At 41.9% G+C, this 25,844-nt stretch overlaps 2 protein-coding genes across 6 annotated transcripts in view; both read right to left on the bottom strand.

Moving 5' to 3' along the window:
• Klhl12 (kelch like family member 12) overlaps positions 1-2,714 on the bottom strand; it is a 30,556-nt gene extending 27,842 nt beyond the window's left edge. Inside the window, exons 1-2 of the mRNA XM_046463813.2 lie at positions 2,562-2,714; positions 900-1,139 (exon numbers count right to left, since the gene is read on the bottom strand). Of these exons, the coding sequence (XP_046319769.1) occupies positions 900-1,094 (195 nt within the window). The 5' untranslated portion in view covers positions 1,095-1,139; positions 2,562-2,714. The remainder of the gene's footprint in view (positions 1-899; positions 1,140-2,561) is intronic.
• A 6,727-nt stretch (positions 2,715-9,441) lies between these two features.
• Adipor1 (adiponectin receptor 1) lies at positions 9,442-25,462 on the bottom strand. Of its 5 annotated transcripts, XM_058585804.1 has the most exons (9): positions 25,304-25,461; positions 21,679-21,747; positions 17,879-18,113; positions 15,925-16,041; positions 14,429-14,600; positions 13,790-13,976; positions 12,371-12,558; positions 10,645-10,838; positions 9,442-10,336 (listed from the first exon to the last, which is right to left on the bottom strand). In XM_058585804.1, exons 3-9 carry the CDS (start codon positions 18,017-18,019, stop codon positions 10,208-10,210), a joined length of 1,128 nt encoding a protein of 375 aa, XP_058441787.1. In that variant the 5' UTR covers positions 18,020-18,113; positions 21,679-21,747; positions 25,304-25,461; the 3' UTR covers positions 9,442-10,207. The 5 variants fall into 5 exon arrangements, with proteins under 5 accessions (XP_058441787.1, XP_046319744.1, XP_046319751.1 ...); XM_046463788.2 differs by lacking the exon at positions 21,679-21,747 and having other exon boundaries at positions 25,304-25,462; XM_046463795.2 differs by lacking the exons at positions 21,679-21,747; positions 25,304-25,461 and adding an exon at positions 25,011-25,264.
• Positions 25,463-25,844: the final 382 nt, after the last annotated feature.

Here is a 25,844-nt window from a genome sequence, read left to right as displayed (position 1 = left end):
TGAGCACTGGCTCACAGTAACATAAACTATACCGGTTTTAAAATTAGATTGTAGACTATAAAATGTGTATTTCAGAGGCTGAGTTAACACAGTAGGTGAAAACTGGGCCTTAGAGTCAGAAAATACAGGCTTAAATTCTGCCTCTACCACTTACAAGTTCAAGACTTTGGGCAACTCATTTAATAAATCTTGTTCCTTTATTTGTAAAATGAGATGGCAACACTACCCCCAAGGTGAGATATGCATAACAAACATGGAGCACAGTAGCTGGTCCATAAAAATAATTATCCTTAACTTGTCAAAGACAACCTATTGCTAATTCCCTTTGTTAATTCTTAGAATTAATGAGTCAGTTTTTTTTCCAAGTCATACTCTTTACAACTGCATAGTCATTCACTAGATTTTATTCCCCTCATTTGAAATCATTCTGGAATCTATACTGGTAGAATGGATACTGATTTTTCATCATATATTGTTAGAAGGCATTGGATTAGGTCTGAATCCTATTCTTCCTCTTTCCTTCCTTCCTTCCTATTCCCCTGGTATTCACCTTTAAATCTTGGGAGAAATCTGGAAGGCAAACTTAAAAAACATTAAGTAAAATCCAATGCATTTGTGTGTTTTACTATACACTAGAGACTCTTCTAAGCACTTTATATGTAACCTTCTAAAATAATCTTTACAGTAATCTCATGTTATTATGTAGTACTATCATTCCCACCCCTAATTCAGAGATGAGGAAAACAACACACATCTTATCCAGAGACTGCCTGTTTTAACTACTCTACCATAAAAGTTCACTATCATATCAAACTTCTACTATTTTATTCAGTGAAAAGAGACATCAACAAGATTATGTATTCTGAGTCTCATTTGTGCGGCAACATCATACCACTTACCTCGCTCGTGAACATGGCACAGAAGTAATCACTACAGGCAGCCAGCACAATCCGATGGGCAGGGAAGTCTTTCTGCTCTACTCTTAATGTCACATCACAGAGGGTGTTGCTCTTCCTGAGGGAGTTCATTGAGTTGAGGATGGATTTAGCATGAGTATTTGTCATTATGTCTTTGGGGGCCATAATGCCTCCCATCAAGTAATATGGAGAAAAAACAAAAAGGGTCCTTGGATTCTGCCACTACAAGAGAAAAAAAAATGAAGAGCATATTTGAATAAATGGGGAAACTGAATACACTCAATTAACTTTATAAATTAAGGAATCAAGAAAAGGCTTCTTCAGACCCAAACATCCAGAAGTAGAGAACACTCCTATTACTGACATCACCACCTTGATCTAGCCACCAACTATTCCAAGTAAAAGTTACCTCTTTTTTCTCTAGTTCCACATCTATGGATTTGACCAACCATGAATCAAAAAACACTGAACAAGTAAAATTTCATATGCAATGAACATGTACAATTTTTTTTCTTTTCATTATTCCCTAAACAATACAGGTAAAGAATATTTACATAGCATTTGCATTGTATTATAAATAATGTAAAGATGGTTTAAAGAATACAGGAGGATGTGAATAGGTTATATGCAAATACAATGCCATTTTATATAAGGGACTTCAGCAACCCTGAGTTCCTGGGACCTATATGCCCTGTAAAGATCAAGGGGGTGACTGTGCAAAGTTCACTTGTATGCATTAATTAAATAAACTAACAGATTACACATTTGAAAATCAGCATAAGTAGTTTCTTGATTGTGGATGGGCTTTAGTCACACTAGATGTGTGACTTTTTTTTTTTTCCCTTCAGGGATATTTCTGAGGAATGAAATGGGGTTAGTTGTTATTGAGACAGTTTTATTTGAAACACAAAACTTTCTAAAATGAGGAAGAAAAGTCAAACTGGTCTTAAAAAGTCCACAACTCAGTCCTAATTTTTGAATGCCAAAACCATATCCTAAATTCTCATCAACTTGTTTATGGCTGCATTTCTCTATACGCACTCCAGATACTCCCTCCAACGACTTAGCAAGATTCCTTTTACAAAAAAGCATACGTTTTCCTTAAATCAACTTGGTTTTAACTCTAAGGATGCAAGAAAGGTCTGATCAAATGTCTGCAGTCTCTGAAGGTGCTCTGGGGCGTTACCGCAGGGCCCAGCCTGTGACTAGACTTAACGGTTTGTCAAAACTGATTGTAACCTTAGTGCAGAGTAGTCTTTCCTCTGGGCATTCCTGCCTGGCCGAGCAGTCTCAGCAGTCTTCGCCCTCACCTTTCGGAAGTGATCTATTCTAGAACTTGCGTTAATATCTGAATAAAGGGGTTTCACCACCGGAGATAGGGGCGACGGTTTCCAAATTCTGGAAGGATCAACTGCAGATAAGAAACAGGGTCTCCTCCCTTGATAACCACCAGGCACCGCCAGGTGGAGGAGCGGGAGGGGCGCGGCGCTGGGGAACCGAGGGGAAGCCGCTCGAGCCCCAGCACCCCTCCTCTCCCGGCGACCCTCCCATTCCACCTGGGAGGGCGACCAAGGATGGGGGAAGGGCCAGAACCAGGAGTTGAGGGGTAGAAAGGCGGAATGCCACCACGTCCGCGCCACTCACCTCCGCTCCCGGGCCCACCCAGCTGCGCGGGGCCCGTCCCCAGCCCGTGGGGAGGGGGTGGGGCGCGGGGCCAGCAGGCGGCTCAGCGGGAGCCGGAGCGCCGCCGCCGCCGCCCCGACCCGGAGGCTCTGGAGCGGTAGCCGCGGTCGTCCCGGCTCTAGTCTCTGCGGCCGCGCGACGTGATGACGTAATGCAGCACGAGGCCCGCCCCGCCCGCATCATGTGAGGAGGCGGCATCACATGACTGGCCTGTACCCTGGTGCGCGACTTTCCATACTTCAGGAGGAGGCCAAAAAGAAAAGGTGGGCCAGGGAGGGGGTCGCGCAGCTTTGCAGCTCCGTGGTTGGCCGACACGGATGATTCCAAGGCTTTCAGAGCTGAGCATCTAATTGCAGGGAGTAGAATTTACCTGCGAGATATTTAGGAATCCACTCCCACAGAGAAAACCCGCAGAGGCTTCAAATTTCTTCGAGGCTATGGTACACGATGGCCTTTTTGTACAGCCCACCGCTGCGGTGAGAGCCTTCTAAGGGCTGCGTTCCACAGATCTCAGAATTCTCTGCATCATAAGGGGCCAATCATCACCACTTGGGTTATTTTAATTCTTTCACTCCAAGACAATAAGTGGAAGGGACTTGTGGCCACTAGTGAGGGAAAATTGCAAACGATCTTCCTAAAGAGGCCCCAGTAGTCCTTATCTCCACTGTGCTCTTCTGACTTTTGCGATGTCATTGATGCTGAACGTTGTTCAGAAATTTTGCTTCTGGTAGATTTCTGTGCACTTCTCTTATGGCTAAGAAGGGAAAGATGTTTCTTGGCCCAGCTTATGTGAATGTCCAAACTAAGTATGTTTGCTTACACGGTTTTCCTCTGTGTGGACTTTTGATTCTTAAAGATAATAAAATCATAGCCAAGTGGACAGCATTCTAATTTTACATAACATTTCCATCTTCCATATTATACCTTCCTGATCTAAAACGCTCCCTGACATTTGCATTTTGTGGATGAGAGTGCAGGATTGGTATAAATTCTGTTGAGGATATTCTGGAATTATGAATGTAAATATACCTTGGTTTTTAAGTAAATGTATCCTTCATGTGCATATGAAAAATTATGTATGTGCAGTGCTGTACACTGCAGCAGTTTGTAGAGTGAATTGAAAACAAGGGGACTGATTCAATTAAGCGTGGTACATTTATGCAATTTAATAATAACCTATGAACAGTGTATCTATTATTTGCATTAAAAAGGCAGGAAAATATTCGTATGCTTGAATATATATAAAATGTAATTGTGATAACATTGGTTTCTTTGTGAAGAGGAACTGGTTGGCTTGGAGGGGGAGTCGGAGGGGGAGGAGGTTTTTCAAATCTTTTGTTTCTGGACATGTGACTTAAAAATATGTACACTTTAAAAGAAAAATAATTCCTTGTTTTCTGGATGCAAAAATAACCTTTAATGACCTTGCCCTAGTTTCTTACTGCTAAATTAAGGACATTTCCAAATATGAGAACTTAAAGAGGGATTTTTAAAATTTTGTTTTGTGTATATTCATGTGTGTGTGTATATATATATATATTTTAAATTTTTTATTAGTTGTAGATGGACAACAGTATCTTTATTTATTTTTTACGTGGTGCTGAGGATCGAACCCAGTGCCTCACACATGTGAGGCTATAGCCCCAGCCCAATATATATGTATTTTTATAATATATAAAAATATATTTATATATATAAATAAATATATAAAAATATATATTTGTTAATTATATACTATTATATATTGATATTATATATTTCACATATATTTATGTATATATGATATTTATTTTATTTACGTATTTATTTTTATCTCTATCTATCTATATTTTTTTGTACCAGGGATTGAACTCAGGGGTGCTTAACCACTGAGCCACATCCTGGGTCCTTTTTGTTTTTTATTTTGAGACAGGGCCTCACAAGAGTTGCTTAAGGCCTTGCTAAGTTGCTGAGGCTGGCCTTGAACTTGATATCCTCCTGCCTCAGCCTCCTAAATTTCTGGGATTACAGGTAAAAGAGGCTTTGTTTAGGTATATGCCCACTATTACTGTAGTGGCACCCTCTCCCCCACAGAAAATCTTAATTAAGCTTCTCCAGAAATCTTCACCATAATTGATTAAAGGACTATGAGCAAAAGAATCTCTACAAAAGAGTTCAATGTAGTTAAGCTTCCTATTTCCTCTTGCTCTTACAATAATTAAATTTGGCCACGGGCCTGAAAGAGATCAACACTCCGGGTGCTGAACACCTCTTTACTAGTTTTTCACAAACATTTATGGATATCTAGTAAAAAAAATATAAATACACACACACACACACACACACATATATATATGTATACATATATAACAATCTGTAAAGGTTTTCAAGGGAAGTGTGTCTGCAAATGCAGAGTGTGATAAGAAAAAGATTATTTTAAGAAGGCCTCTGGCCTTGGGCTGGAGCTAAACAGAGATGTTTACATTTCGAAGATTAGAGAAGATGTTACTAATTGGGCTCCATGGTAACAGCTGGCAGGGAGAGGGAAGAAAGGGGAGAAGAAGCTCTCCCCTTCACAGGCACTGTCCTTGAAGGGTTAACTTGCCCAGAACATTGAAAGAAAAAGCTGCTTTTGTGTGAACTTCTGCAGACTGAACTTCTGAGCCCCTCCCCTTCCAAGATGGGTATAAAGTTCTGAAACTGCCTGAACTTGGGGTTCAGGGGGATTGATTGATTACAGCAGAAAGCTTTGCCCTCTGAACCTTTCTGCAGCCAAATAAACCAGTTTCCTATTTCCTATCCGGGGTCCTGCTTCATCTGTCCCCTACAACATTACTGGCACAGTGGCACAGCTTTTGATCTCAGTTACTCTAGAGGCTGAGGTAGATGGATTGCAAGTTCAAAGTCAACCTCAACAACTTATCGAGATCCTGCCTAAAAATAAAAAGGGCCAGGAATGTAGCTCAGTGGTATAGTACTCCTGGGCTCAATCCCCAGTATAGGGGAGGGTGGAAAAGCCCAATTTCTTAGAAAAAGATGGAGAAGCTGTTACCAAGAAAGACAACATACTGAAGTTGGAATTAGTTCAGGCTTCTGTTTTCTTCAAGGTTACAGTCCTTGCACATAATGGTCTTTATGTAATGGTAACATTATCCTTCCCATATCAGAATATTTCCAGTCATTTGCCTCTCTGACCCAATATTCTTGGTTTCTTAGGTACATTCAGGAGGGCTGGGTCTGAATAAGGTGAATCAATCAGTCAGTTTCCATAAGTCATCTTGCATTTATAGTTGGACACCTGGAGTGAAGGGTAGCTACAAACAGTGGGGGAACACAGGAAATTTGCTTTGGAACTCTAGATCAAGTACATGGAGTATGTCAAATCTGTAAACAGGCCAGGCAGAATGCACTGCACTTTTGTACTGCCAGTGTGCTGGACATGAGAATGCATCTCTCAGGTTACTGAGTGTTATCCAAGCAGGGGTCCAAATGCTGCTTAGAAGTGAATTTCCTGAATTTGCACCCAGGCCAAGGCCACAGCTCCCAAGGGCTGGTTCCTGCCTCCAACTGAGGTTAGCAGAGATAAGCATGCAAACCCATTTCAGGGGAGATGGGACTCCTTGGTTAGCTGACAAAAAGACTTGTGAGTGGACCAAGACCTTATCCCAGGGGCTGGGGATGTGGCTCAAGCGGTAGCACACTCGCCTGGCATGCGTGCGGCCCGGGTTCGATCCTCAGCACCACATACAAACAAAGATGTTGTGTCTGCCGAGAACTAAAATAAATAAATAAATAAATATTTTTTAAAAAAAAAAAAAAAAAAAAAGACCTTATCCCAAAGGGTTTTGCTGAACCTTACACTTCAAGGTGGACTTCCTGGACATTTCACCCTGTTCTCTCTTCCTCTTTCCTTCACGGGGTCAGACTTGCATCAAGGTCAAATGGTTCTAGCTTTGTATTTTCCTTTACATATAAACATTTTCCCCTAATAAAATCCTTGCACATTTAATTTTATCTGAGCAAATGCTTTCCTGAGAACGAGACGAATACACAGGGCATCCAAGAATTTCTTTGGGCTCTTATTCCTTTGTAATAATCTTAAGTTTACTAATTTTCCAAAGTTCTAATTTTTCCCTAATGGAAAATGTATGGCCTCCAGAGAAAGTGAGTCTAATATTTTATTTAGTGATAAGGGGTAAAATCATCAGACTGTTAGCACTTATACTTTCTTTGATCAAAGTTAGTGTTTTGTCACCATTTACTTATTCTGTAATAGTTACTTGTTGCTAGTTAGAAGTTCTGATAAAAGCAAGGAGCAAAAGGAATTTTTAAGTGATTTGAGATTGTAGAACATGAGGCTTAATTGGTTCAGAAGGATCTGGATTCAAATACTGGCTCATATCCTGTCATCTAAGGAAAAATTACTGGTCCCTGCAGGCATTCAAGGTTGCAACCACAAGTGTAGAACTTGAAGGAAACCTAAGGATCACATGATGCAACTTCATCTATTTCCTGTGTGTCCTCATAAGGCAATCCATAGTAGCTGAGGCCTAGTGTGCTCCTCAAACTTGTTGAGGACCTTTTATGTGCTGGGCACTATAGAACAAGTAAACAAAGAAGGAAAAACAAAACAAACAAACAATGCAGTGTGATTAAAGAAAAAAGAAAGGCTAAGAAACTGACTCTACCCCTTTTCCGTCAGTAAATAAAAAATCAGGGGGAGATATTTTTCATGTTTAGAATGAGCATACAACTTACTTCACAGAAATACAGATATAAAAATGACATACCATAAGAACAAGTAGGTGCTCAATAAATATTCTCAGATCCTCATTCCATGGTCCTGTCTAGTACTGGAAAATGAAACACTAGTTTTCACAAACTGCTATGGATCTCCTTATTTCCTCATCTAGAAAATGAGTGGCATTGGATCAGATGCTCCTGAAGGTTCCTTCTGGTTTTACACCAGTGGTTGCAAACTCAAATGCCTCCAGGAGCCAACAGATGACTGCAATGAGTGAATCACTCTAGGTGGGACCATGACAAATTGGAGAGCATAAGCCCTACTCTCTAAAAAGACATGGCTGCTTTTGAGCTGCAATAGATTTTTCCCACTGTGCAAAGACAGACAAAACAAGTTTGTGGGCATTTGGGATGTATAGATAATCAGTTTGTGACTTTGTTGAGGCTGGTTTTGAACTCATGTATGTCCTGCCTCAGCCTGGGATTACAGGGCATACCATGGTGCCCAGCAGTTTATGACTTCTGCTAACAGTTCTTTAAGTATATTTTTAAACGTATAATTGTTTTGGATTAAACAGATTACATATAGGCAAGAATAAAGATTTTAGTATAGAGTACCCAGGTTCTCACTACCTTGTTATAAAGAAATAAACTTTAAATGTTCTGTTCTTATACATTCAGAGATACCATTATTCAGAATTAACATTCCCTTTTTTAAAGTCTTTAACATGTCTGTATCCTTAAACTGTCCTTAATTCTGCAAATTTCTCAATTTACAAAAGGCAGTCAGACCAAATGTATTCTTCTGTATCCCTGTCTGCCAACCTTATTAATTTATCGATCCTGGATATTGAACTTAGGGCATCTCTGTCACTGAGCTACATCCAGCCCTTTTTGGGACACGGTCTCACTAAATTGCTGAGGCTGGCCTTGAACTGGCAATCCTTCAGCCTCAGCTTCCTGAATTTCTGGGATTACAGGCATGCATTGTGCCAGGCCTTGCCAACCTTATTTGATATTCAATAACGTGTTGCTGCCAGTGTAATTATTTTCAATGATAGTGTTTCATTTTATGAATAAGCCAAGATTTATTTTGCCATTCAACAGTTTTAGACCTTTAATTGTTTGCATTATTTTGCTACTACAAGCAGTGCCAATGAACCTTAGCATAAGCCAAGGTTCTCAAGAGCAGGTTCTCTTTGTTTTTCAAGGTGAGTCATGACCCATTAATGAGTTACAAAAACAATTCAGGGGATCAGAACCAGCACCATTTTTTAATGAAGTAACCCAGCATAGATATCAGGTGCATTTTATGTTGTAGTGTTGTTTCATGAAATGTTTGGTTTGGTACGGTGCTGGGGATAGAACCCAGGGTCACATGCATGCTACACATTTGCTCTGTCACTGAGCCACCCACTCCAATCCCATTTCATGAAATATTTGAATGCTATATACATACTCTATGCATGTCCACACAGTGATTCTACCAAGGTACACTTCATCGGTGGCATCCTGTCCACTCTATGTCAACACTAACACTCAATATTAGCCTTTTAAATTTGTGCCTGTCTGTTTGGAGTGAAATGGTTTTCTCATTTTGGTTTTAATTTACATTTCCCGGATTACCACTTGAGATTAAGAAACTACCTGTTTGTTGGCATAGGTGGATATTGTTTAAAGGATCATTTGTTTGGTTATACAAACTTGACCCTTGAAGTAAACCCAACTTTATAATTCAAGACTCCCCTTAACTGCCTACATCAGTGGAGAAATTGTTACTACTGGCTTACACTATTGGTGAGCAGCACTCATGTCAGGTTGAATCCATTCACCAAAATACAGAGGGCATGGAATACCTCTTGATGAGACAAACCTAAGCAAGGTAGTTTTAATAAAACCGAACTCTAAGATATGTCCCTATACCTTTGCTTTCTCTAATAAAATATCTGTGCAATAAGTAAAGAAAAATAAAGTTGGATTGCAAAAGTTGATACTAGGAAGTCAATTAGATTGACAGGAATGTGCCAGATTGTAAAAGCCTATGATTCAAATTGTGCCTCAGCAAAATCAATAATTTTTATAGTATTAATCCTTTGGAAAATATTTGAGACCACACATGTTAAATCTTCGAATGCCAAGTGTCTGCTGTACTTTCTTTTATTATCATCATAATCTTTGCATCAAGATACATAGCAATGATAGCAGGTTTCTTTTTAAAGCTTAGTATTAAATATTAAATATCTTTCCCCAGTTTAATTTTACATTACTCTGCCAAGAAAAAAAAAATTAAAACTCAAGTTATTTGAAGCCTGGACACACTTCCATGATTAGCCGGGCTATGTAAAAGTTGGTGTCTTATTCTTCCTGCTATGTAAGCAGATCTAGGCCCTAGAAAGATGGGACCAGGTTATAATTGTTTTTGAAAAGTGTGCTACAAAAATGGATGGCCTGTTATAAGCCAAGTTACAAAGTAAGGACAGGGGGTAAGAGAAGGACATTTTCTTTCAGGAAAAAAGAAGAAAACAATTTCTGAAGAGTCCCAGTCCATAATTTTTTCCCAAAATGGTTGAAGAAGGGAGTAAGATCTCAAAATGAGCTTCAAATTACTGTCTCTGTGAGGGAATGGTACTTGTCTTGCCGAGGAGGGTGACTGCCGAGGAAGGGGATGACTATGTTGACCATCCCCACCCTCCCCAGCTAGGGGAAAGGGAATGGAAAGTTTATTGCCCAGTGGCTGTGAAAGTGAGCTGAAGCTTAACTGGTACTGAATTCACTAAGAGGTTTCTTCTAGAAACAGACAACTCAGACTCTTCCTCTCACTTCAGCAAAGAAGTTATTTTTAAAAGCACTTGGGAAGTTCCTCCTCCACCTCAAGGTGGGAAGGCTCAGAGAAGGGAGTCATCAGTACAGCCACCTTCCAGGCCATAACGGAATTCCTGAAGGTTGGAGACCCCATAGAAGTGGACAAAGGCTGCGGCCACCACCAGGACGTGGAAAATCTGATGGGACTGGAACTGCAGGAATAAAAAGAGAACAGCCTTTAGAATACTGGCAAGGAAGAATTAGAAATATATAGGAAAAAGCATTTGTCTTCTCTGCCTAGTTTCAATTTTTTTTTTTTAACATCATAAAAGTAACATTTGTTGTAGAAGAATTCAAAGTCTTTATAGGAGATACACCGAAAAGTTAATATTGGCCACTTGCCTGCAGTGGACATAATATGTATACAAACACACACTAAGTGATCCAAGTCTTTTACCACCTTTTAACTTTAGGCTGGTCACTCACCATCACAGGCCCTACTGGAAAAGTCATTTCTTACCCATATGTCAAACTTTCCCGGAAAGAAGCGCTCAGGAATCCGAGCAGCATAAAGGCCAGCTCCGGTGATGTACATCACAGCCATGAGGAAGAACCAGCCCATCTGGCCCACTGTGGTGGCCTTGACAAAGCCCTCAGCGATAGTAAAGTGCATGGTGGGCACAACACCACTCAAGCCAAGTCCCAGGAACACTCCTGAACAGAGCAGACACGAAACTGTCAAGCAGGAAAACAGCTACTACATGGAAGGCACTCTTGTCCTCCTCTGGAATCCAAATGTTTATGATAAGTAGCTATTTTTTGGTGAAGAGTACATGTTTAAAAGTGTAGCCACAAGATGGGTTCTTATGATCCAGAATGGGAAGAAGGCTGAGTTAGTACTTAAATACCTCATTAATATTCATTATCTATTAAGGAGCCCAGGCAAAAATGATATGTCAAAATCCTGATGGTTGACCTAGGTACAAATCTTAGGTGCCAAGGCTTTAACTGACTCAAGCCAGAAAAGAATAAAATAAGTTTCCCATTAAGAACACAAAAAAGACTTCGGTAACTAAGTAAGAACTCTGACCTCCTGAGTGGAGAGATATACCCACACAAATGAGGCAAGAGCAAGGGAAGAATGGGTACTTCCCCCACAACTACACTCTACATGACTGGGGGCGAGGGACTACCATCCTTTGTAGTACTCTTGTTTAAATACAGTGCTTACCAAATGGTTGGCACTTGTAAGTATTTAATTCTTTTAGTTTAAAACACAGTAGTTATTAAGTCCAAAGAGCCTACAAACTGGTGGTAATTGGTGATGTTGCTGCAAATAACAATCCTCAAAATAAGCAGTGTACACTTGTGTGAGCCCTGCTACTGGAAGACTGAGGCAGCAGGATCACAAGTTTGAGGGTAGTCTCAAAATAAAGAATACAAAAGGGCTGGGGATATAGCTCAGTGGTACAGCATTTGCTTAGCATGTGGGAGGGCATGGGTTCAATCCCCAGTATTGGAGTGTGTGGGGATTACAAAAAAGAAAATTAAAGAGTGGAAAGAGTGAAAACACAGCGATGTTTGTACTTATAGTTATTGACATTAGTTGTTGACCATGTTAACACTCAAAACATTTTATTCACCAAGTCAGGCATCCCGTTTCCTTAGTAAAATGCTTCTGGTGTTTTCGTTGTAATCCCTTGGTCTGAGTACATTGGACCTGGGTCACTGAAATGACTGCTTGCTGTGCTTGCTATATTGTTAGACTGTTTGAAATCAAGTATAAGAGCAGTCACAGCTTTTCTTAGAGATAAGTGACCAGCTGGGTAATGATCTGTTCTAACAGAAAACTTGAAACACTAGTGAAAACTGAAGAAGAAATGAGCTTTGAAAATTCACACATTTTTAAAATGTGTGTGTGTATGTGTGTGTGTGTGTGTGGGGTTACCAGGATTAAACCTGGGGTACTCTACAACTGAGCTACATCCCAGTCTCCCCATCCCTTTTCAGACAGGGTCTAACTATAGTGTCCAGGCTGGCCCTGAGTTCCAATCCTCCTGCCCAAGTAGGCAGGATTACAGACATATGCCCCCGTGCCTGGCTACATTCACATCATTTTGAAAGTTTCACACACAAATAAGATTTGGGCAGGGTTCTCAAATCTGCCAACCTCAGGGTCCACGGTTGAGCCAAGTAAGCCCAAGGTTCAAATACCTTTGAGGTCTACACTGTATCTTCCTACTTACCTGCTCTTGTTTGCCGGTGCTTAGGAGTGGCAAACCGGTCCCACTGTGCCACAATGATGGCAGAGATGCCCAGGACACAGACGATGGAGAGGTAGATGAGCCGAGGCTGTGGGGAGCAGTAGAAGGAATAATAGAGCCAGGGGACAAAGCTCCCCATAATCAGTAGAGCAATCCCTGAATAGTCCAGTCTAAAAAGGAGCCACAAAATGCAATGAGTCAGTGAGAGAAATGAAGAATCCCAAGTGGTTCATTTAACTAGTTCTTTCTGTTCTCTACCTGCTCCCAGATCTGAACATTTCTAGTCTCTCCTGACTTTCCATACAGTTAATCCTGTATCCTAGATTAAAATTCCATAAGCTCAAGCACTTCTACTGTATAATAGAAGTCTTTAAATGACCCTGCTCACAGAATTCTGTCCCTCTCCCTTAGTTGTAGATACTTGAATTTAGCAGTTCTACCACAATCCAGCATCACACTCAGGAAGGCTCTAAATAGTCTTCCATTCTGACAGAATGATTTCTAAAAACAAAAACCTGAGATTTGGAGTATTATTAAGGCGTACTGTCACTTGTTTTGTTTTAATGGACTTTTTTTTTTCTTTTTGAGATGGAGTCCAGCTAGGATGCCCAGGTTGACCTCTGATTTCCAGGCTCAAAGACCCTCATGTCTCAGCCTCCCTAGTAGCTGGGACTAGGTCCATACAACTATGCCCAGCATCAATTTTTTAAATTTTTTTTTTTTATTTTTTTGGTACTGGGGATTGAACTCAGGGGCACTTGGCCACTAAGTCACATCCCCTGCCCTGTTTTGAATTTTATTTAGAGACAGGGTCTCACTGAGTTGCTTAGCGCCTCACTTTTGCTGAGTCTGCCTTTGAACTCTTGATCCTTCTGTCTCAGTCCCCAGAGCTGCCAATTAAAGGCATGTACCACGGGGCTCAGCAATTTTTTTTTTTAAACAAAGAAAATATATTCTTGTTACTGGTGCTATTAGTAAAAACAAAGGAATCCACTAGCATCCCTACCAAAAACAAAAAGAAGCACACAAATAAAAGAACCTCAGGCTCAGAGTTGGGGAAATAGGGATGGACATGCAGGGCTTCCAAAAATGCCTACGCAGCACAGATAAGCATTAGCAGGAGGAAACATGGACAACTTGTCACGCCCTACTCTGGCTTGGGCAACAGGAAGATAAGCTAGTATGAATGGAAAGTCTTGGAAAATAACCCACTTAAGGTAGTACTGTTCAGGTAGAAAACAGATTCCACAACCGGCTTCATGAAGTGTTTATGAGAAAAGCTTTATCACCTTGCTGTACCCAAGGAAAAGAAAGCTTTTCCTCAAGCAGTCCCAGTCAGCACTGGGATCACAAGAGGTGACAGTGGTGCACACAGTCTTTCCTGCTGTTCTTTCAACTCACTTGGAAAAAGTCCGGGAGACTTTCTCTGAATGACAATAGACGGTGTGGAAGAGCCAGGAGAAGCTGAGGCAGAGCACTGCACCCAAAAAGAACATGCCAAAAACCACTTTCTCCTGAAGAGGGGCCATGAAGTACATATTTGGTCTAAGCATGGTCAAGATTCCCAAAAAGAGAAATAGTACGAAACCTGCAGGAGAGAAAAAGAAAAAGCCTGTGAGGAAAAGGGACACTTTGACAGCTGGTGGTTTTAAATCAGTGAACTATGGGGCTTACTGTAGGAAATGCAGTCACAAATAAAGCCCACTTTCAGGAGAAAGTGGCACTGGTCACACAAACCCAGACAAAAGGACCATTTTTTGGAAATGTTGGCATTTTGTATTTATGGGAAATTAAGAAATAGTAGTCGCCTCCATCTAGAACAGTTCTGCTAAGGATCACAAGAGAACATCTAGGTCCCAGTTTCTTTGACTTAAAGATCAGTGATTAAGAGTCAGTCAAGGTCACTGGTAGTTTAAAGGCACAATTCCAGCTATCAAACAGCCAGAATAATTTTGTTCTTCTTTCCCATGGACAAAGGCTACAACCCCTGAGTTAAGGAGATTAAAAAAAATTGTATTTTTCCCTGTTCAAATCACTTACCAAGCAGATGGGTCCAGATGTTGCCAGTTTCTGTGTGGATGCGGAAGATGCTCTTGAAGCAAGCACGAAAGGAGGGCATGGGTGGTCTGTGGCCATGTAGCAGATAGTCATTGTCCTTCAGCCAGTCAGGAAGTACATCATATGGGATGACCCTCCAACGCCCCTCCCAGACCTAAAATATATACAATGTTTCTAGGAAAGGCTCTAGAGAACCCTAGCCTCCCTGCTGCCAAGTAGATAGTGAAAGACAATCAGTCCAGAAGGATGCCAGTCAGGCTTTGGATGGTTCCAGGTCCCGGTGGGAAACCTGCCTGGATCAGAAGATACTCAAGACATAGCACAAATGGGGCTAGAGAGTACTAACCCATATTTTGACAACTTAAAAAAAAATTCCTTTGTCCTTATTTCTATTTTTTAAAATATATTTTTAGTTGTAAATGGACACAATACCTTATTTATTTATGTTATGTGGTGCTGAGGATCAAACCCAGTGCCTCATGTGTGCTAGGCAAATGTTCTACCACTGAGCCACAAATCCAGCCCCTGTCCTTATTTCTTGTGGTTTATCTGAACATGCCTCAGCTAAGTATTTTCCAACTCTTAAAGAAAATATAGTATATATCCTCCTTTTGGCTTCTTGCAATTTCAAAATACAGTGAATAAAAAACAAAGAAATTATAGATAAGGGTTTTAAATACACACAGATCCCTTTTTCTCCAGGAAGTCTGCTCCATCCTTTCCTACAACTAAATTCTAAGTTCTTACTTGGCTGGGACTATATCTTTACAGAGTAGGGTTCTTAATTTAGGATCCATGCATAATACACAGAATCTAGGAAGCAGACAGAAACTTGGATGGGCAAAAGTATCTGTATTCTCATTTATCTATAATTAAATTTAGTGGGCCCCTCAATTATAAAAGTACGCAAAAGATCTCAGTAGTATTAGCAGAAGTTGTGACTGTTACCAATAGAAATCATATTTTCAGGTTAGGACTGCCTCAGTAGTAGAGTGCTTGCCTAGCATGCACAAAGCCCTGGGTTCTATCCCCAGCACAACACAAAACAAACATATAAAGGAAAAAACCTAGATATTTTCATATACTCATTTGCAGAGATTTCAAAGTTTTCTACTCATCATTACTCAGAAATTACAAATTTTAAGAAAACGTGTTAGGATTTATCATTAACACATATTTAAGGTGTTATAAAGGAACCCATGTTACTATATCATTTAAATATTTTGATGACTGCAAAAGGGATCCATAGCAAAAGAAAGTCAAAACTCTCTATTTTAGACTATGTTTTGAACAAGGTCCACTGCAGTATGCAGTAAACATTCAGCCAGTCTTCACCTCAACCAAAAAAAAAAAAAAGACGCACCCACAGGAATACAAGCCCTTCAGCCCCAGACAAACTTGCCAGCTGGAAACATCCCAGACAGTCCTGCTGACACCCTCCCCATCCCCACTTCCAGGATGAAAGCTCCAGGCTGCACCTTATATACGAACTCCTCCATCTTCTCCATGGCATGGTGGGCCTGCAGGGGAAGTGTCAGTACCCGTACCTCCTCCTCTTCTTCCTGGGGCACTGGGCATGTTTGTTCTTCTTCAGCCTGAAGGAAAACAACAAACAAAATCCAGGCATAATCTCATAGAGTGTACTACTCCTTGGTCAGGGAGATCCACAGACACCCAAACTCAACCCGTTCTGCCCAGCCGTTCTCCTACACAAGTACCTTGTGCCGCTTCTCCAAAAGCATGTTTGTTGAGTTTACAATATTGTAGTTTGAGGCTTATTAATGTTTCATAAATGTTGGAGTGAGAGAGTTCTATTCTGCATACAGGAGGGTAGACTCTAAGAGCCTAGCATAGGACTCAAGATTAGCACACCACCCTAGATGTTCTTTATCTGAATGACCCGTCCTGTTCTCTAGGACAAGTGGTTCTCAACTTTCCCCAATTTCCCAAATAGTTCTTTCTTCCATTCGACCAAGTTTTCAAAACAATGAAAAAGATAAAGAGTCTCAGAGATTTCCCTAACAAGAATTGTATTCATAGTTTGTTCACCAACTCTAGGGATGCTATCTTGGCTGTAACTTTGTATCCACAGCAGCTCCCAGGAGCCTGGGGCCTCAGAACTGGTCACTCACCAAACAGCAGTTCTGACTCCCGAGGGCAACTGAGTGCACCCGGGAGGGCATTTGCCTATATAGGAGACCTTTCTCCCCTAGGGCTCCAGACCATGGAGATGGGAAGCCTGGCAGCGCAATTCCTTCTCTGGACTATACTTGCTTACTCTATCTTTCCGGATGAAGGTCCCTGTAAGTACTGGGTGTCTCTTAGATTTTGTGATGCAGATTCTGCCTTGCCTCCCCCAATACTCTTTCATCCTAAGGAACAAAGTCCTTGGATTTATTCAATGCAATGTTATTCCAATTTTACACAGGCCTAATGGGAAGACATTTCCTAATGTCTTTACAGCTGAATAGAACTATGTAACAAAGTTCTGGCCTATGTGTTGTGAAGTCCTTCGTGTTACTCTCATTTAAAAGAAAAGAATGGTCCCTTCTCCTCCTGTATGGTGGGGAGGTGTGATTCATTACTCCCATATCCTTTTATTTGAGAGAGATTCCTAACTTGTCAAAGCTATAGGGTTTTTGTTTGATACATAAAGTCAAATCTATCCTGTCTCCTACATTCACTTACTGATTTCATATTAGATTTCAGGCCTTATGCTGTGTACTTTTTTTTTTTTAAAACCCTAACATGTTGCCAGGATGATTCTTTATAAAGATATTTTTTAGTTGTCAATGAACCTTTATTTTATTTGTTTATATGCAGTGCTGAGAATTGAACCCAGTGCCTCACACATGGTAGACCAGTGCTCTACCACTAAGCCACAACCCCAGCTCATGCTATGTATTTTTGGGGAGTGAAATTCCCAAAGCCTATAGTGGGGAAAACAGCTAAAAAGATACTTATTATGGTTTTTTTAAGGAAGGAAGTGTAGGTTTTTTTTTTTTTTTTTTTTTTTGGTACTGGGGATTAAACTTAGGGGTACTTGGCCACTGAACCACATCCCCAGTCGTATTTTTTGTATTTTATTTAGACCCAGGGTCTCACTGAGTTTCTTAGTGCCTCATCATTGCTGAGTCTGGCTTTGAACTAGTGATCCTCCTATCTTAGCCTCCAGAGCCACTGTGACTATAAGCATGGGCCACCACGTCTGGCTGGAAGGGTAGATCTTAAGAAATAAACTGACAGCCAGGCGTGGTGGTGTATGCTTATGATCCTAGCAACTTGGGGAGGCTGAGGCAGAAAGATTTCATGTTCAAAGCCATGCAATTTTGCTTCAGCAAAATAGCAAAGCCCTGTCTTAAGAAAAGAAAGAGACCGACAAATGTGAGGAGAGACCTTGGTCAAGGAAGGACTCCTGGGAAGATGCCTTACCTTGTTTGGGTTGGCAATTACCCGCTTGCCCTTCTCTTCTAGCAGGGGTCCCAGTTCAGCCAGTTCCACCGAGTCAGTTTCCCTGTTACTGGCAGGAGCCCCGTTGCCCTGTGCCACCACAGATCCTTTGTGGGAAGACATCTGGCTGGTACCTCAGTACCCTGCAGCTTCAGCTTGGGAAAAGGCTAGGGTCTCTCAGCCCCAGGGGGCAGAGATCTCCCTGTGATGGCAAACACTAAAAGCAAACACAAATATAAAGGGTGCTGACAATGTATTCCTTTTACAGTTTCACTTCTATCATTCAATACTGAGTAAAACACAGCTAATTAGTCTATACCCTGTCTCCAATTGTAGAGGCTAGTTCACTTAAACAAAATCTATTCCTTATCCTCTCTTTAATATCACCCTTTACCCAAAACCTCATCCATTTTACTGATGAAGCCAAAAATAACCCATCTTGTTGCTTGTCTTCACAGGACCTATGATCACTGTACCAAATTGCTGCTACCGAGAATCAGGTTCTGGCCCTAAGGTCCCTCCCACAGGTATGGAGCCCATTAGATGAATCTTGCCTATCATTTCCCAAACTCATACTAAAGCAGGTCTAGGTCTGAGACTGAGGAACATAAAATAGGAAGCCAACACCTGGCTACAACTAGTACAAGACCATCCGGGCTTAGAAATGAATTTAATGCCCAGTGAACTTGGTGGGACTACAAAAATGCACAAGTAAAAGTGCCTTGCACACAAAAGGAATTGTTGAAGGACGGATATTCAGTGGCTTATTTCTCTCCACGATCTACTAATTCTATCTCAGGATTATAGCCTGGGTAACACTTGTATAACAAGCTTTCATTGCATCTATCCTTAAGGCAGACAGTAACTTACCTGGAAGCAGGAAGCTGAAGACAAGGAGGCTGCCCCAAGTTTGCCCTTTGTTACACACACACCTCATAACCAGCTTGACAAAAGCTTGTCCCAGTCACCACAGTCCATAATCTAAACCCCACTCAAATTACTTTTCCAGAAACCAGACACAGGCTCACAGGTCCTTTAGGAAAACCAGAGAAACCCTGACTTCAGTTTTCTAGGAAAAGTCTCAGAAACATTAGGTTTTCCTGAGTTAGACTTCAGGTAGTGATCTTTAATGAGGCCTGAGAAAACTGGGGGACAGTTTCTAAAGATTTCTATGTTGTAAATTACTAGTTCTTCTCTCCTCCCTCCTAGAGACAATGGACTATTACACACAGTAATAGCTGTAGCCAGAATATTAGCATTTTCTTATACTGCTTACTCAAGCCCCAATAGCCACAGGGCAATGCAGAGAGGGCCTAGAGTGAGATGCATTATGGTAATGGTAGAAACTTAAGCTTAGGGAGCCCAGCTCTATCATGCTGGGAAGTAAACATGACTTTGTTCCCACTGTGTACATTATACCACCCATAGCTGCTCACTATATGTATAAACATCTTTGACATCTTACACTAGTTTTATCAAAGAGTAATCACAATTCCTTATCAGGGATTACAATTGGGTATATGTAGTCAGGTGTGATTTTAGGTGTCAACCTAACTGGTTTAAGGGAAACCCAGATAGCTGGTAAAGCATTATTTATGGGTACATCTCTGGCATTTGAATTAGTTAGATCTGAGTATGGAAGATCTGGCTCCCACTCAATGCAAGTAGACATTATCTAATCAGAACAAAAAGGGAGATGAATTTTCTCTCTCAGAGCTGGGACACATTTCTTCTCTTGTCCTTGGACATCAAGAACTCCAGTTCTATGGCCTTTGGACTCTGGGACCTGCACCCGTATCACCTGGTTCTGAGGTCCTTGGACTTGGACTGAACCATGCTACTGGCTTCCTGGTTCTCTAGCTTGCAGACAGCCTATTATGGGAGTCAGCCCCCATAATCATGTGAGCCAGTTCCCCTACAAATCCCCTTTCATCTATCTGCCTGCCTATCTATCTGCTTTTAATTCTTTCTGGAGAAACCTGACTAATACTTTAATTGGTCCTCAGATATGGCAAGCCTCAAATTTCAGAACAGCCACATGTCATGTTATGCTAACCCATAAACACAGCTGAAAGCAACAGACAAATCTAGTCCAGGAGACAAAAACAATAACTCACTGTACAGCAGATCTTTATGTGGTGTCAACATATAGACAGTTCCTCTTCCTTTGAGTGTGCAAGACTCTGACAAGAGGGCTGCCAGCATGCAGACACAGGGAACAATTGAGCTCAAGGAGAACAGGAAACAGGAGGCCCCTGAAAACCTCAGGATAGGCAACCCACGTGAGAAGACACATTGGGAAATCTTTTTCAACATCTGACCTCAAAACAGTTCCTCAAAGTTAAGTACTACTGAATAAACAGCTTTACTAAGAAATAATTTAAGCTTAGTAGTGGTGCACACCTGTAATTCCAGTGATGTGGGAGGCTGAGGAAGTTTGCAAGTTCAAGGCCCACCTGGGCAACTTAGTGAGACCTTGTCTCAAAATCAAAAATAGAAATGACGGGGATGGGGTTGTGGCTGTGGCTCAGTGGTAAAGCGCCTGCCTTGCATGTGTGGGGTACTGGGTTTGATCTTCAGCAACACATAAAAATAAATAACTAAGGATATTGTGTCCACCTACAACCAGGATTTTTTTTTTTTTTAAATGATGGTGGGGGCAGGCAAGCTGGGGATATAGCTCAGTTGGTAGACTGCTTGCCTCACGTGCACAAGGCCTTGGGTTCAATCCCCTGCACTGCCAGGAAAAAAAAAAAAAATGATGAAGATGTAGCTCGATGGTAGAGTGCCTTTGGTTCAATCCTCAGTACTACTACTACTACTACTACTACTAATTTTTTATAACATTGAGCAAAAAATACAAATAGCTTTGGGCACCCTGGAGATGTCTGAGAAGAAAAGCAGACAGTGTAGAATACTGCTACCAATAATTTAGAGTAGGCTACAAGGGCAGAAGCAAAACAAAACAAAATCCCTTAGTATGTAGACTACAAAAATAATACATATCCATAATTTTTGGTCAGAACCCATATTTCAAAATGAATGAGTGAATGAATGGGGCAAATCTGAGCCAATAAGCACATGCCTTAGCTTCTTGCCACTAGCTAAGGTTTGTGCACTTTTTCTTAAGCTGTGGGGCTTTCTCTTATCCCTTTCCCCAGAGTTAGCAAACATAGTCATTGAATATTTAACAAACATATTTAGTCGTATCCACTAAGACATTCTAAGGTTCTGTACAAAATACAAAGTTGAATAAGTTATGTCATCGTCTTCAAAGAACTTTTAATTCAATGGCATAAGGTAGTTCATGATATTTCCAAATTAAGTGATACAAGACATTGCTCCAGGAGGACAGTGAAAGAACATAATCCCTCAACTTGAATGGTGTCACATGGTGCTACACTAGACTTAGTGTGTATGTATTTTACTAGAGGCAGTGAGAATAATATAGACAAACTTTTAAGCTGGACAATTAGGCTCCAAAGATCAGAAGCAGAATCCAGCTTGGTAGTCTTACTAATTTCCTCATTTGATCTGAAAAGTTTTTATATCCTCAAGTCTCTTATAGTCACCATTGAAGTTTTTTCTTTTTTCAGTCCAAATCACTTGCTATTAAGAAAAATTCTTCGGATTCCCTCCAACTCTTCCATCACTAGCTCCTATACCACCCCACCCCATCTTCTAGACCCAGAGCCAGCAAACCTAACAGACACCCCAACTCATAAACCAGCCATCAGCTACAACTCATATAAAAATATATCATCATGCATTAAAGTACATACAATGGAGGTCAATGGAGATCACGTCATCATAGTGAGCAAAAAGTCCATTGTCCAGTTTGGTCTTCTAAACTGTAGCAACACAGAGACAGGAAAGGGAGAGATAGGGATCGGAGGTCTGGCAAGAAAGAAGAGCAAGTAATACTAGGCCCTAAAAATAGCACTTCTATAAGGTTGACCACTTGCAAGAAACTGGGAATTACAAGAAGTGTTTTAGTCTATTATATAAAATCAGCACAAACCCTACAGTATTCGACTGATTCTGAGTGACTCAGAAAAGCCAAAATATACTTCAACTTTCTGCCAGCTTTCTATCTCCTCAGGTATTTAGGAGGAAACACCTTTCTTCTCAAACTAGCCACACCCAGCATAACAAATTATAATTGAGCCAAACTCCATCAAGTGCATTTTTGATGGGATTTCTTCAACTCAAGCTAATAAACCTTAACCACTAAGCTTTCCAACTGGATAAACCCAGGATATTAAAAAGTAAAGCTGTGGAAGCAGGGAGGTGTTTGTGCTCTTACAAATAAGATAATCCTGTGCCAAACCTGAGGAAAAGGTTGATTCTTAATCACCAGCTAGAGAGTTATTTCCCCTACAAGTGTTTAGAGACATTTATTCTATGAAACAATTTCCGACTATGACACACATTCTCCTTGGTTTTGACTCAAGCTTTTATGAGGTTTTATCTGGAGTTTCTGGACCCTTAGAGACTCTGTGGGGAGGCTCTCCAGTAGCATGATTCTCACTGTTCTCACCAGTCTAGCAGTATAGAGAAATCCATCTTCTCCTTTCTGAAGGGGAAAAATGAGTCAAGGCAAAGACCTATTTGAAAGTATGGAACTGCAATAATGAAGTCTCAGCTCTTCTATTTGATGCCAAGTGTCAGCAACTTAGAATCTGAAGGGAAAAATCACAATAACTTCCTTTGTAGTTCTCTTCTTGTTAAAGCTATCCCAACAGAAGAGGTCTTTTCCGTCCCAACAGAGACAGATAAACTTTCCTAATGACGCATAACCAACAGAACAAAACAAAATAAAAAAATCACCATACAGGCATATGAGGGATGTTCATGCCAGCCTGTTTTCAATACCAACTTTCAAGTACATCATAGATACATGGTCAATACAGTTACAAAACAGCATTCAATTTATTTCATGTACCCCAGAAACTCTAATTAAACAAAAGCAAACTAGGTGCATGCCTAAAAACCAATCACTTGGAACTGGTTTGGTAAGAGGGCACTTTCAAGGACCTTTTCAATCCAAAATTACTACAAACTTTATAAACATTAATCATGCTCCCAACTTTTATGAGCAGTAAAAGGGAATTAAATCTGAGCACACTGAGAGGAACAAAAACCTGTAAATGACATTAGGGACAAACGAACATTAAGGACAAAATGTAACAACTTTGATGAGTACCACCATCAGAAAAAAAAAAAAAAACCCACCCTAACTAACAAAGCCTCTAGCTATGAAGATGACTATTAAGTTCACCAGAATGATCTCACCTAGATGGGACAGGATAATGCAGTAGAGTGTTAAGATTTTCAGTCTGACTTTATACTACAGTAGTCAAAGAAAATTTCCTAGGGAAACAGAGAACAAATTTACTAGCCTAGAAAGAAGGGCAAATTCTTTTCTTTATTAATCTGAGACTACACTGGTTAATACAATATATATGATGTGGTTACAGAGAAAAGGCAAACAGAGGAGTCAGAAGCTTGAAGGAGCTGCTGACTTCCATTTTAAGAGGGGGAAATAATGGTTGTTTTCTTATAACACCACTACCAGACTAAGTTTTGTGGAAGGATATTTTTTTGGGGGGGCGGGGTGCCAGGGATTGATCCCAGGGGCTCTTAACCACAAAGCCACATCCCCAGCCCTTTTTATATTTTATTAGAGATAGGGTCTTGCTGAATTTCTTAGGGCCTCGCTAAGTTGCTGAGGCTGGGTTTGAACTTGAGATACTTCTGCCTCAGCCTCCAGAGATGCTGGGATTACTGGCATTTGCCACTGCACCCAGCTTTGTGGAAGGATTTTTAAAAAGGGTCTTGATAAGTAAAGATGGAAGCAGGGCATTCCAGGAGGGTACAGAATGTAAACAAGGGCAGGAAAGAACACAGCCCCTAAGACACGAATAATTCACTTTTCCATAAGGGAGTTTTAGGTAAAATGAGGCCAGACTGAAGAAACTGAAGATAGCCTAAAAGCCTGCTTATGATGGTATTCTTTATCCATTAGCAATGGGGAGTGAGCCTTGTTGCTTCCTGTTAGTTTTCTAAGATTCTCTCCTACTTATAGGCAAAGTGGTCACTTATTTATTTATTTACTCCCTAGGAATCATGTCATTTCCTGACCACTGAGAACAAAATGTTTTCGGGTTCTACTCTGTAATTAGATAATTTTGTAAAGGTCTATGTTAAGATGGACTTCCACAGATATCCCCAATTTTAAGAGTGAGTCCCCAAGTACCAACCACACTATGGGTCCATAGAAATTACTCCTAGAATAAAGAAATTTAGTGGCTGCAAGCCGGGAACCCTGACATTGCAATCTGTTTAGCGCCACCCTGTCTAAATTCCTGGCAGTGAACAGATTCTATAACATCTCAGGAACAGTGGTTGCACCATCATACCCTAACCAGCCACTATCAAAAGAGAAAAGCAGTGGACAGACCCCATTATTACTTCAGCTTAGAAAAGAACCAACCATCTCCATCCTCTTTTGATCGAAGACAGCAGCCTAAATATTCACCGTGGTGCTTCCTAATCTATCTTCCAAATACTTGAGGGAAATGCTATGGTTAATTTAGTAGAGTACCAAGGCCTCCTTTTGCTCCGCTGACATCAGAAACTGTAAACCCAAATTCTTCCTGTCAATTTCCTATACTCCCAAGAAGCACCAGAAACGGAGGGAAAGCACTTATCTATTTTACTTTCGTAAACACCAAGGGCGTGAAGACCCCAATTCAGCCTACATCAATCCTAGATCTCTGAGAGAATGAAATTTCGTTTCCCCAAAGTAGTTTGGATTTTGCTCACATTTCAGCTTTTAGGGTTACCTTACGACAACTGTCCACCAATCTCCGCCCCCGACCACATCAAGATGAGAGTACTGTCAGGTCTGACTCGCCGAAGACTAGAGGTCTGGGAGCCTTACGCTCCCGCGGCCACCCAGGGCGGGTGGGTGCTCCCGGCTGAGAGTGGAGGAGGTTCTGCAACCCAGGCCCGCACCCCCACTCGCAGGCTCAGCTTTGGTCGTCCGGTAACGACTAGGGCCGGAACCCGGGCGTCCCAACCCCCGTGGGGTTGAGGACACAGCACTCACCAGGGATGCCGGGCGCCGGGGGACAGCTGGGCACGAGCAGCCCACCCGCACCGGGGCTGCGGATTTGGAGGCCGCCTCGCAGGCGGCGCGCAGTGGGAGGGGCCGGAAATGTTTACCAGCCCGACCGCCGGGAAGCCGGGAGGCCCGCGCCCGCTCCAGCTCGGAGCCGGGGACCCTGGGGACCTCGAGGCGGGCTACTTCGCGGCTGTCCCCTTCTCAGGCCTGGGCTCGGGCTGCCGGAGTCCGCGCGCAGGCCGAGTCCCCGCCCACCGGCCAGCCCCGAGGAAACTTACGGCCGGGTGGGCAGGCTCTGCTGGGGGCCGCGGTCCCCCAGCTACATCCCGCGGCACTGGAGGCGGCCTGCGGCCGAGCGGCCCGGGATCTTCAGCGCCTTCCCAGCGCCGGAAGGGGCGCGCGACCACACGGCGTCACCTCCGCAGCCGCGTCACCTCCTCGAGGCTCTACCTCGCCCCCTCCAATCCCAGGCATTCCTCCCAGTGTCCCAATCGCGGGCCGGCTCCCTAGGCCCCGCCCCACGGGCCCGCCTTCCCGGAGGGGCCCACCTCCCGACTCTGCTCCAATCGCTCGTGCCGACCGCCCCCAGCTTGGCGCTCGCGCGGTCCAATTGCAGACCCTACCTCGCCGGGCTCCAACGGCGGCGCGTGATGGAGAAGCAATTCCAGAGAATTAGACCGTACCCTGGGAAGGAATGCATAATTTCCTATCAAACGCCTTGTCTAGGACGAGAAATAACTTACATCTTTCCTATTTTCAACGCCTATCGTTTCATCTCCGGAACAGTTCTTAATACCTCTCGAGTCTCGTGGTTTCCTC

Source organism: Marmota monax, unplaced genomic scaffold (assembly GCF_021218885.2).
Source record: "Marmota monax isolate L192 unplaced genomic scaffold, Marmota_monax_Labrador192_F-V1.1 WCK01_AAM20220418_F8-fsc00099, whole genome shotgun sequence".
NCBI classification, from domain to species: Eukaryota; Metazoa; Chordata; class Mammalia; order Rodentia; family Sciuridae; genus Marmota; species Marmota monax.
Note: the sequence above shows the minus strand (reverse complement) of the source record. Positions and strands in the feature narration are given on the sequence as shown.